General features: G+C 65.7%; 1 protein-coding gene across 1 annotated transcript; it reads left to right on the top strand.

Annotated features, from left to right (window-relative positions):
- Positions 1-1,558: 1,558 nt before the first annotated feature.
- On the top strand, positions 1,559-8,000 carry PAX1 (paired box 1). Its single transcript, XM_059828454.1, is given in 7 exon segments — positions 1,559-1,562; positions 2,832-3,464; positions 4,511-4,568; positions 4,570-4,651; positions 5,257-5,340; positions 5,343-5,475; positions 7,909-8,000. Coding segments are annotated over 7 exon segments (1,086 nt in total).
- Positions 8,001-11,468: the final 3,468 nt, after the last annotated feature.

The raw sequence follows: 11,468 nt of genomic DNA, 5'->3' as shown, positions 1-11,468 counted from the left end.
GCCGGCAGCCGCTCCCAGCCCCGCTCCGCCGGAGGCTGAGGACGGCAAACTCATCGCCACGGTGCTCCCCCGGGGGCTGGGGGCGGGGGGGGGCAAACACGAGGCGCCCATCCCTTTGGGATTCTCAGCTGCTTTTTAATCGATGCGCTCTCTTTTCCCGACGACCGGTTTCCAACGCCCGGGCGGCACCGGCTGCCCGACCCCGGCGGGCGCGCGGGGGTTTAATCCCACGTCTCGGGCCGGGGGCGGGGAAGAGGGGGCGGCGGGGTGGGCACCGCGTGGGGGCTTCTCCCGTGGCCGTCCCCGCACGCATGCCGTGCCCTGGCAGGAGACGCCGTTGGCCTCTCCCGCCCGCCGCTGCCCGCGCTGCCTCCGGGGGGGCGGCCCCCGGGGCGCTGGGGACTGCCCCCCCGCCGCTACCCGGCGCCGCTGCGCGCCTCTCCCCCCGGTACCCCCCACTCTAAAACCCCCGGCGGAGCGGGTTTTCGATGCGGCTGCAAAGGCGATGCCCGCGGCTGGCTGCGAGGCGGTTTTCTCCTCTCCCCCCCCCTCTCCCCCCGCTTTTCAGTCCTTTGCGGAGAAACACTCGCGATCTTCCCGTCCACTTTTCTTGGCGGGGGGGAGACCCGCAGAAATCCCCCAAACCCTCGGCCCATCCCCGTTTTTCGAGGCTGCCTTCGCGCGTTGTCACCCGGGTAAGACACGCGCGGAGTTCGATGCCGGGTGGGCGGCAGCAGGTTTGCAGGGAAACCGGGCGGGAAGGCGTCCGGCCCCGGCCCGGGGCAGACCCCGCTACCGGGCGCGGCCCCTCGCCACCGGGCCGCACCGGCAGCCGGCGGCTCCCCCCGAACGCGCAAGCCCCCCCCCGCCCCGCCCCGCAGCCCCTGGCCATGTCCCCGCCCGTGGGTCCCGGCCCCGCGGCGGCCGTCGGGGCTGGAGGGGGCAGGTGCCCGTGCCGCGCCCCGGCCCGCGTGGCCGCGTCCCGCGTGGGAACGAGCGCGGGGAGGGAGCCGGGGGGGGTGCCTTGCCGCCTCGAGGAAGGGGGCGTGGGGACCCCCGCGGCCAACCCGCTCCGCCCTCCCGCATCTCTAAAACGGGCCCGGGGGGGCGGGGGGGGCGTCCCGGGGGGACGGTGCGGGCAGCCCCGGCCGTGGCGGGGCGCTGGCCCCGCGGGGGCGGGCGGAGGGTGCCGTCCCCCCCCCCGCGCCCCCCTCTCCGCGGCGGGGAGCGGCGGCCGCGGCCATTTAGGAGCGGCGCGGGAGCCAATGGGCGGCCCGCGGCGGCGCCTCCGCCGTGACGGCCGAGATTGACGTGTTTCCCACGTCAAATTGATCCCAAGTAGCGGCGGGGGCTCCCCGCGAGCGGGGAACCGGCCCGGCGCCGCCAGGACACCCCCGCCGCCCCGCCGCCGGCGCCCGCCAGCCGCCCGCCCTCCGCCGCTCCCCGGGCCCTCTATGCCGGGCCGGCGGCGGCGGCCGGGGCCGGGGCCGGGGCTGCGGCGCGGCAGGCAGGCGGTGCCCCCTCCCCGGGCGGAGCGGCGCTCCCCCGGCGCCGGGCGATGGGTAAGCGCGGGCGGCCGCGGGGAGGCTCCGGGCCGGGCTGCGCCGCGTCGCTTGGCGGAGGGGGGCGGGGGGCGGCGGCGGGCGGGGGGGGCGCCGGGCCGGACCGCCGCCCGCCGGCCCCGGCCCCGGCCCCCGTCGCCGCGGCCCCGCCGAGCGGCCCGGGCTGCGGCGCGGCCCTCGGGGCCGTCGTGGCGGCAGGCGGGGGTCCGGCACGACGTGCCCGGCTGGGAAGGCTCTCGGCTCCCCCTTCCTGCCCGCTCCCTTCCTTCTCTTTCGCTCTGCTCTCCTCTTTCCGTCCTTTCTGCCGTTCTCGTTGCTTCTCTTTTTTGTCCCTGTCTTCTTTTTCCTCCTTTTTTTGGTCTTTGTTTCTCCTTTTTTCTCGCTTCCTTTCGCCTTTTTTCTTTCTGTCTCCTCTCTCTTTTCTTTCTCTCTCCTTTTCTCTCTCGTTTGTCCTTTCCTTTCCTTTCCTTTCCTTTCCTTTTCCTTTCCTTTCCTTTCCTTTCCTTTCCTTTCCTTTCCTTTCCTTTCCTTTCCTTTCCTTTCCTTTCCTTTCCTTTCCTTTCCTTTCCTTTCCTTTCCTTTCCTTTCCTTTCCTTTCCCCCCTTTCTTCCCCCCTTTCTTTTTTCTTCCCCCCTTTCTTTTTTTCTTCCCCCCTTTCTTTTTTTCTTCCCCCCTTTCTTTTTTTCTTCCCCCCCCTTTCTTTCCCCCCCTTTCTTTTTTTTTTCTTTCTTTTTTTTCCCGCTTTCTTTTTTTTTTCCCCTTTCTTCCCCCCCTTTCTTTTCCCCCCCTTTCTTTTCCCCCCCTTTCTTTTCCCCCCCTTTCTTTTCCCCCCTTTCTTTTCCCCCCTTTCTTTTCCCCCCCTTTCTTTTCCCCCCCTTTCTTTTCCCCCCCTTTCTTTTTTTTTCCCCTTTCTTTTTTTTTTCCCCTTTCTTTTTTTTTCCCCTTTCTTTTTTTTTCCCCCTTTCTTTTTTTTTTCCCCTTTCTTTTTTTTTCCTTTTTTTTCCTTTCTTTTTTTTTCCCTTCCCCATTTCCCCCCCCCCCCCCCATTTTTCCCTTTCCCCGCCTTTTCCTTCCCCCCCGCAGCCCCGCTCGCCGGCTAGCCCTGCGCCGGCCGGGCTGCCCGCGGGGGGCCACGACTTTGCGCGGCGGCGCGTCCCCATCCCTCGCTCCCTGCCCCGCTCCCTGCCCCGCTCCCCCGCCCGCTCCCGCCTCCGCCGCCGCGGGCTGCCCGCCGTAACGCGCTCCGCCGGCGCGGCCGGCCCGCTGCAGAGCACACGTACGGGGAGGTGAACCAGCTGGGCGGCGTCTTCGTCAACGGGCGGCCGCTGCCCAACGCCATCCGGCTGCGGATCGTGGAGCTGGCGCAGCTCGGCATCCGGCCCTGCGACATCAGCCGCCAGCTCCGCGTCTCGCACGGCTGCGTCAGCAAGATCCTGGCCCGGTACAACGAGACCGGCTCCATCCTGCCCGGGGCCATCGGCGGCAGCAAGCCGCGGGTCACCACGCCCAACGTGGTCAAGCACATCCGAGACTACAAGCAGGGCGACCCCGGCATCTTCGCCTGGGAGATCCGCGACCGGCTGCTGGCCGACGGCGTCTGCGACAAGTACAACGTGCCCTCGGTCAGCTCCATCAGCCGCATCCTGCGCAACAAGATCGGCAGCCTCTCGCAGCCCGGCCCCTTCGAGGGCGGCAAGCAGCCGCCGCCCCAGCCCGCCCTGCCCTACAACCACATCTACCAGTACCCCTACCCCGGCCCCATGGCCTCGCCGGCCGCCAAGATGGGGGGACACCCCGGCGCGCCCGTGGCGGCCGCCCACGTCAGCCTGCCCCGCTCCTGGCCCTCGGCGCACTCCGTCACCAACATCCTGGGCATCCGCACCTTCGTGGAGCAGACGGTGGGTACCGCGCCGCGGCCCCGGGCCCCCGCCCGCCGCCCCGGGCCCCCGCCCGCCGCCGGCCCCGGCCGGGGGTGCGGGCCGGGATCGCCCCTTCCCCCCTCGCCGCCCCCCCCCCGCCGCCGTTGGGGGGGTTTTGATCGCCGCACCCCCGCTCCGGCGGGACGGGGCCAGACGCGGCGAGGCTCAGACATCTTGAACTTTTTATGAAAATGTGGAAAATATTTTCGCGGGGATGATAGATTGCCGACCGCGGATTCGGAGCCCTGAATTTCCCTTTGTGAGGGGGAAAAAAAAAAGTAACGGAAGGGGCAAAAGGGGGAGCAAACAGGCCGGGGGCGAGGGGGAGAGAGGGAGGCAGGCACGCCACGTCGGAAGACGGGCACGGCGCTGCGCGGGGCCCCCCCGAGAACTCGCCCTGCTTTTCTTACAAAGCCAGCCGAGGAGGGGGAACGGAGCAGCGCTGCGGCCGCGGCTCGGGCCGGCGGGCAGCCCCGGGAGGCGCGGGGAGCGCCGGCAGCGCCCGGCCCCGCCGGCTCCCGGGGGGGACACGGCGAGGGGGGTGCGGGTCCTTTTATCCTTCCAGGAGCCCGGGTAAATCAACCGCATGCGTTTCCCTCCGTGCAATCATTTATCTTTAAAATTCCGATGTCACTTTTTAAATCTCCTTCGTCAGAAGAGAAATCGGGCCTCCGAAATTAGCGGGAGCGTGGCAGAGGCGGGGGGGCGCGGGGAGCGGCAGAGGGACGGGGTTTGGGGGGACGGCAGCCTCTCCCCCGGTGGGGTATCAAACCAGGGCACACCTCCTCTCGCCCGTCAGGACCGAGCCTTTCCCGGTGTCGGGGCAGCGGGCTGTGTCCCCGGGCTGCTGGCGGAGGGTGGGAGGCGAGGCGGATCTGTGCCCCCCCCCCCTCGGGTTTATGCGAAGAGGCACTTGCAAACCCGGGCTTTCCCCCCGGTCCACCCGATCCCTGCTCCGGGGAACGAAACCTGGGCCGGGTCCGGGGGGGCGCGGGCTAACGCTAACGGAGCCGCCGCGTCTCCTCCCAGGGGCTCTGGCTGGCACGGAGGGCTCTGCCTACCCCCCCAAAATGGAAGACTGGCCAGCGTGAACAGGACGGCCTCCCCCCGGCCCACGCAGTCAACGGCATCGACAAGGCTGCCATGGAAGGAGATATCAAATACCCGCAGGTAACTGCTCTGGGGGCAGGAGGGGACGGGGGGGGCAGGAGGGGACGGGGGGGACAGGAGGGGACAAGGGAGAGGGGCAGGAGGGGACAAGGGAGGGGGGCAGTAGGGGACAAGGGAGAGGGGCAGGAGGGGACAAGGGAGGGGTGCAGGAGGGGACAAGGGAGAGGGGCAGGAGGGGACAAGGGAGGGGTGCAGGAGGGGACAAGGGAGAGGGGCAGGAGGCGGCAAGGGAGGGGGGCAGGAGGCGACAAGGGAGAGGGGCAGGAGGGGCGACAAGGGAGGGGGGCAGGAGGGGAAAAGAGAGAGGGGCAGGAGGCGACAAGGGAGAGGGGCAGGAGGCGACAAGGGAGAGGGGCAGGAGGCGACAAGGGAGGGGGGCAGGAGGCGACAAGGCGGGGGGGTCGCTTTCCCGTTGCTGCCCCCCCCCCCCCGCCCGGGCTCCGCACGGCCGCGGCCAGCCGCCCCCCCCCGCCTCCCCGGGGGGCAGCCCCGACACCCAGAGCCGGGGGGGTCGTTCTGAGCCCCCGCCGTGGTTCGGCGCTGCCCCCGCCCCGCGCAGCGACGCGTCCCCGCGTCCCCTCCATGCCTCTTTGTGCTGTCCCCAGCCCGCCCCGGGGCTCTCCTCGGTGGGCAGCTTCCTCCCGGCCTGCGCCTACCCCCCCTCCAACCAGCACGGCGTCTACGGCGGCCGGCCGGCGGCTACATCCCCCCGGGCCCCCCCTGGCAGCCGCAGGGCAGCCCCTTGGCCCACCACGGGCCCGGCGTGGCGGTGCACGGCGGCGACCTGGCCACGGCGATGGCCTTCAAGCAGCCCGGGAGGGAAGGTGAGCCGGGGGGGGGGGGGGCACGGGGGACGGCGGGGGCACCCCCGGAGCGGCGCGGCGGGGGGCGGCCGCGGAGCCCTCCGGGGCCTCGGCGGGAGAGGAGCGGGGGGCAAGGGACGGGTGCGGGCCCCCCCGCCTTCAGGCGGAGGCTGCCGCGCCGGACGTTTCGGATAGCCGTGTTCCCCCCCCCGCGGGGGCCGGCGGCTGCGGTCCGCGGGGGCTGCCTTGCCGCTGCCCGCACCTCGGGCAGAGCCGGTCCTCCCCGTGCCCTGCGAGCCCCCCCGGGGCCCCCCGCCGCGGTATTCGACGGGTGCGGGTCCAGCGCCTTCGCGGCCGGCCTCAGCCGGCACATGGGGGTTACGGGCTGGGAATCACTTTCCCTCGCCCGCGCTGGCAGTGGGCAGGGATGCGGGAAGAGGCAGCGCGCGTCCTCCGCTCTTCCCCCCCCGGCCGGAGCCGCGGCGGGGCCGGGCGGGACCTGCGGTTCCCCGCACGGCGGAGGCTTTTCCCCCGGTCCCCCCACAATGAGCAGCGGTGAAAAGGGGCACCGACGGCACCCGTCGCACCGGCGCAGGAAGGCGCCCGGGCCCGGGGCCGTTGAGGTGGTAAATGCCCCGCCGCGGCGGTGTTAAAGATAAGCTCCGGGCGGGAGGCACGGGGGTTGGCCTGGCCGGGGATGCCGGGGGCTCTTCGTTAGTCGGGGCGTTTCTTTTCCCTCCGGCTAATTATTTCGGTGCTTGGTGGAAGCGTTATTTCCTCGGTCGGCTGTTTCGTTTTGAAAATCCCGAGTCGTCTGTGCTGGATGTAAAATCCCCGCCGATATCTTTCTCCTTTTCCGCCCTATCAGACTGTCTATTCTTTTTCACGCTTGCAATTAATGTCCCACGTATTAGCCCATTTCTTTATTGGTTTTTGGGGGTTTTAATGTTTTTTTTTTCACATTATTTTTACGCGAGCCTTCACCGTTTCTGTCTAACCACGGCAACCTGCTGCGAGTTGTAGCGGCAGCTGCCTCGGGGATGAGTTATTGCGAGTGTCAGTGGGTGAAAATAATAGATAATTGTAAACCGATTATTTGAAAAAAAAATAGAGAAACGGAGCGCGTGAAAGCGAGGGGGAGGAAGGAAGGGAAAAGAAAAAGGGAAAGAAAGGAAAGGAAAGAGAGAAAGAAGAAGGAAAGAAAACGAACGAAGGAGGAAAGATGACCTCCGCGTATTTAGTATATTTTTTCGAGGCATTTTAAGTGACTCGAGCCTGAGTTTCCGACTTGCCGGTCTTCAAGCCGTCTCTGCCGAAAGGCCCACAGGCTTTCTTTAACAGTTCCTTGGCTTTTGTTTTTGCGGGGTTTTCCGTTGTATTTTTTCCCCCTTTAAAAGCTTTTTTTCTTTTTAATTTCACTCGGATCGGTTTTCTGGTTCCGCTACTTACCTGGGACAAACCAAATACCGGACTCCCCGGCTGAAGCCCCCCCCGCCCCGGGCAGGGGGGATGGGGGAGGACGGGCAGTCGCCCGGCGCGGGGGGAGCCGGGGCGGGGGGGGGGGGGGGGCGGCCCCGCACCGCTCCCGAGGGCGGCCGCCCGGCCCCGCCGCTCCCCGGCCCCGCCGCTCCCCGGTCCCGCCGCTCCCCGGTCCCGCATGGCGCGGGGAGAGGGCGGGAGGCGCGGGAGGGGAAAGGGACAGCGAGGAGGAAAGAAAGAGGGAGCGAGAGAGAGAGGAAAAAAGACAAACTCAGCCGGGCGGTTTCCCCCTCCAGTTCAGCCCTTTTCCGATTTCCCAGCCCTTATTTTCCCCAGAAATTCTCCCCGCTTATCCCAGTGCCGCAGCGGCCCCGGACACCTCGCGTCCCCGTGTGCGGACGGTGCGGGGGGTCCAGGGGGCCCGGGCCAGCCTTGGGCCCTGCACCGCGGTGCCTCCCCGTTGATGAGCTGGGGCTGGGAGAAGCTCAACAGGAGTTTAACCACAGCGGGCACGGTGTGCGGATCCTTTCCCCTTCCCTGCTCGGGTGGCAGGGGTCCCCTCCCAGGGCACCCCAACCACAGGCTTTAGGGAAGGGTGTGGGACGTGTGCCCTGTGTGGCTGGGATGGCTCTGGGTCACCTCCCCGGGCAGATCCGGAGCCCCGGCAGCGGCAGAGCGTGTCTGTCATCACCACGGTCCCCTCCGCTCGGGGGATGCATCCCCCCTTTCCTCTGTTTCCCTGGAGAGGTCCGATACAGGGAGCCTGGCAGCCCCTTCCTGAAGGGGTGGCTTTCCTGGGGGCAGGCAGATGGGGGGGGCTGGTGGGGCAGAGCGGTTTTTGGGGAGCCTTTGGAAGAGGATCCGTGTGTGTGTGCGCAGATGTGGGACATGCCTGGCTGCAGCAACATGCTTTGAGTCCATCAATCCACTGTCTTGTTGTTGTCTCCCCCCCCCCCCCCCCGGCCCTTCTTGCAGTCGTGGACAGAAAACCTGCCAGCCCTGTGGGGAAATCTCCAGACCCTCTAAATGCCATCCATGGACTCTCTATCCCAGCCTCCTCTTCCTAGAGCCACGGAGCAGCAGTCAAGAGACAGTGATTCTTGGAATAAGCACCCGCAAACTGTAACACAAGCCCGAAGTGCCACCGAACTGTGCCTGAAGTGCCACCGAACTGTGCCCAAAGTGCCACCGCCTCTGGCAGGTGCCTGCGGGGACGAGGAGCCAGCCGGGCGGTGAGAGGTGATATCCTCCCACGGCAAATCCCTGCGCAGGCAAGCGCAGTCGGGACGTTCACGCAATGCTGCCCAGAGGATGCTTTACCTCCATCGGATCGGAAAGGGATGACAGAAGAGACTCAGTTTTTCTTCTTTATTTTGTTTTTTTGTTTTTCTCCTTGCTTTCAGTTTTTCTTTCTCCTTCCCATGTCCCCAAAGACCGTTGGATGCAGGGCAGCGAACGCCTCCGTCCCCAGCCGTTGCTCGGAGCGTCCCCGGCTCTGTCCCAGCCCAGGGGAGCACGTTTCCTCCAGGGAGCGGTTGCTGGCTGCCCCACGCCGCAGCCAGAGCCGCTGGGCGATGGAGCCCACTCCATCCCAGCCTTCCAGTGCCTCTGCCCCGCAGTGGAAACGGACAAATATGCCACAGCGTTTTATGATATATTTTTATAATAACAAACCTTAATAAAAAGTGACTACCGTGGGCACACGTCGCCGACCTCCTTCCCTGGGGGTCCGGCTGAGCACCGCTGCTTCTCCGGTGTCTCCCAGCCTCAGCTGGCATCTGCCAGTTGCCTGTGAGCTGCAGAGACCTGTCAGGCTCTGGATTTGTGCACCCACCCGCCCGGGGGCCCCTGTGTTGCTGTGAGCGCACTGCAGCCTTGCTCCCCCATGCCTAACTGCATGTGCAGATTTGGGGTTCTCCTGCATCGGGGGGGCTGTGGCCCCACTGGGTGACTCCTGATGCTATGGGGCTGGCTCTGGGCGCAGGAGGGGAGGTGGGTGGCCACCCCCAGTGCCCGGCTGGCTCCTGCTCGCCTCACCTGGCCGCGGGCGAGCGGGGGGCTGGCGGCACGGCTGCCCCTCGCAGCCCACACACCGGGGTTCCTTATCCCCGTCCTGTCCAGCCGGCTGGGGCGCGTTCAGGACGGGCTCCACTGGGCTTTTGCATTCCCTGGCTCCACCAGCCGCTGCCATTGCTTCGGTCCCTTCATTGTCTGGAGAAGGGGAAGGTCCTACAGCGGGACAGGGAGGAAATATCCTGGCAGGAGAATACACGCCTGGCTTTTTGCAGAGAGTGTGTCTTTGTGGGAGGGAGGGAGGGAGGGAGGGAGCGAGAAGGATGCCAAATTTGACATCCCACCCCAGGAAATTATTTTGCCTTCAACCTCGGGGTGGCAAAAGTTCAGTTTTGCCTCTGCTGCTGCTGCAAAGCCTCCAGCTAGAGCTGGTCTTTGCAGCCGACTACAAAGCACGGGAGGGAAAGGAGGGAATTTTAAGCAGGCGGGAGTACTCTCCCAGGGCATGATCTGCTGCCAAACTGCCACTGACTACATTTAGAGGATGTGAGGATGGACGAGCCACCTGAAACAGATGATTAACAGCTCTGGCTAGTCCCCTGCCAGGTTTATCCATTTAAAGCTACATTTGAGTATGTGGCAGAGCAGCTTTGGAAAAGGGGACTGGCAGCAGCACCCTTAAAGCTGGAACACAGCAGGGACGGCCTTTCTGTCCACCCCGACACCGCAGCAGCTGGGGAAATACAGCCCCTCCCAGCGAGGAGGGGAACACGGGGACAGCCCAAGCCCTGTCTCTCTCGGACTCTGCTGGTCTGGGAAGTCAGAGGAGCCCTTCACATCCCCAGCGCTGAGACCTTACTGCTCACGGGCCTGAAGAAACTAGTCTAACCTCCGTACAGGGCTGCCAAAAGACTTTTTGCTGGGGAGCTGGGAGAAGCCGGTTACCTGTACTGAGCTCCCGCGCTGTGGACGGGTCTGGGTAAGTGGGAATGGCCACCAGCTCGGCGGCGGCCCGTCGTAAAAAGCCTGAAATAGCCTGAAAATGCTGTGCCATGTCTCATAGGTGGCTGTTTTGTGCTGCCAGCCACGTCTAGCCCTGCAGCCCCTTCTGGTTCCTAAATCCCGGACCCTTGGGGTGCTTCAGGGCTGGATGTGCCCTAACCCCCCCACCTCCCAGCACCCCATGCTCACGGTGGTATTTGCTGTTAGCTGGGTTCGCAGGGCCCTGATGTGTGGGGACCCGGCTGTGAGCCCTCATCTCCCCCATCCCCTGTGGGATGGGCAGCGCTCCTGCACCCCATGGAGACGGGACCAGGGCTCTGACAGACATCTGGGATGAGCGAGACACGAGTGCTGGAGTCGAACGGAGACATAGCGCAGAGTCCGATCCTTTTAATTAGTGTAGTGCTGGGATGGTGTGTGAGTGCCTGAGTTATTCCCTTCCAAGGCTGTCATGAACCTGCCAAAACCCCAAACAACAACTTGATGCTTAGCATCCGCCACAGCCCCAAGCAAAGACATCCCTTCGCAAGCGCTGGCTGGGCGCAGGCAGCCACAGGAGTGCTGCACGCGGGCAAAGGCACCGCATCCCGAGCCTGGGGACCCGGCTGCCAGGTTTCGGCAGTGGGGCTGCGACTGTTTGGGCTCTGTCCATGGGATGATGGGATGCGTGGTGTGATGGGATGCGTGGTGTGATGGGATGCATCACGTGCCTGGTCCTCCAGAGGCTTCTGCAGGGAGCTTGCGCCAGCGGTGCTGCCTGGGGCATCCTGGGGACCCCCGTCCCAGGCAGAGGCCAGTGGCGGTGGGGCCATGAGCCCCTTCATCCCCACCGCCAGACAGCGGGCTGTGCAGCCGCGCCGTGCCCGGGCAGCGGGCTGGCAGCCAGCTCTGCTGTCCTGCGGCCCCATCGCCTGCCTGCGATGGCAGCACACCTCGGGTGGGATTTGCCACCAGAGGGAGACCCTATTGTTCCACAAACACGCAGCAGCCGCCCGCTGCAGCGGCCGGGAAGCCTCCGCTTCCCCAGCCGGGAGCAGCCGAGCGAATTCCCAGCCGCCGCAGAAACCTGCTCTTCTGCAGGTGGTTAGGGCTGAGGTGCCACGAAGAGGTGCCGTGCCAGTCCGTGGGGTGCTGCAAAGGCAGGCAGGCGTGGGGCGCAGAGCGAAGCACGCCGGCTAACAGCGGAGTGGCTTCCGTGCAGTCAAGCTTCTGGTTTCTGTTCTTCTCTTGATTATCGGTAGCCTTTATTAGAAATGCAATTTTAACAATTATGATTAGGGAAGGGACTTTCTCATTAAAAAAACCCCAAACTTTGGGGGATTGTTTCAGCTATTGGATTTAACTCAGGTCTTTGAAGCTGGTAGCTGTCTTCCTTCCCCCCCGGGTGCTTTGCTGTAGGAGAGGAGCTTTCCCAAGGAAGCCATGGGCCAGTTTTCCATCCTGACCGATGCTATTGCAGACCTGTTGCCGGACGGGCTCCATTTGGGACCAGCTGCCTGTGCACATGCACAGCCCTGCTG

Source organism: Gavia stellata, chromosome 23 (assembly GCF_030936135.1).
Source record: "Gavia stellata isolate bGavSte3 chromosome 23, bGavSte3.hap2, whole genome shotgun sequence".
Taxonomy (NCBI): domain Eukaryota; kingdom Metazoa; phylum Chordata; class Aves; order Gaviiformes; family Gaviidae; genus Gavia; species Gavia stellata.
This window is presented reverse-complemented; position numbering and strand designations above follow the sequence as displayed.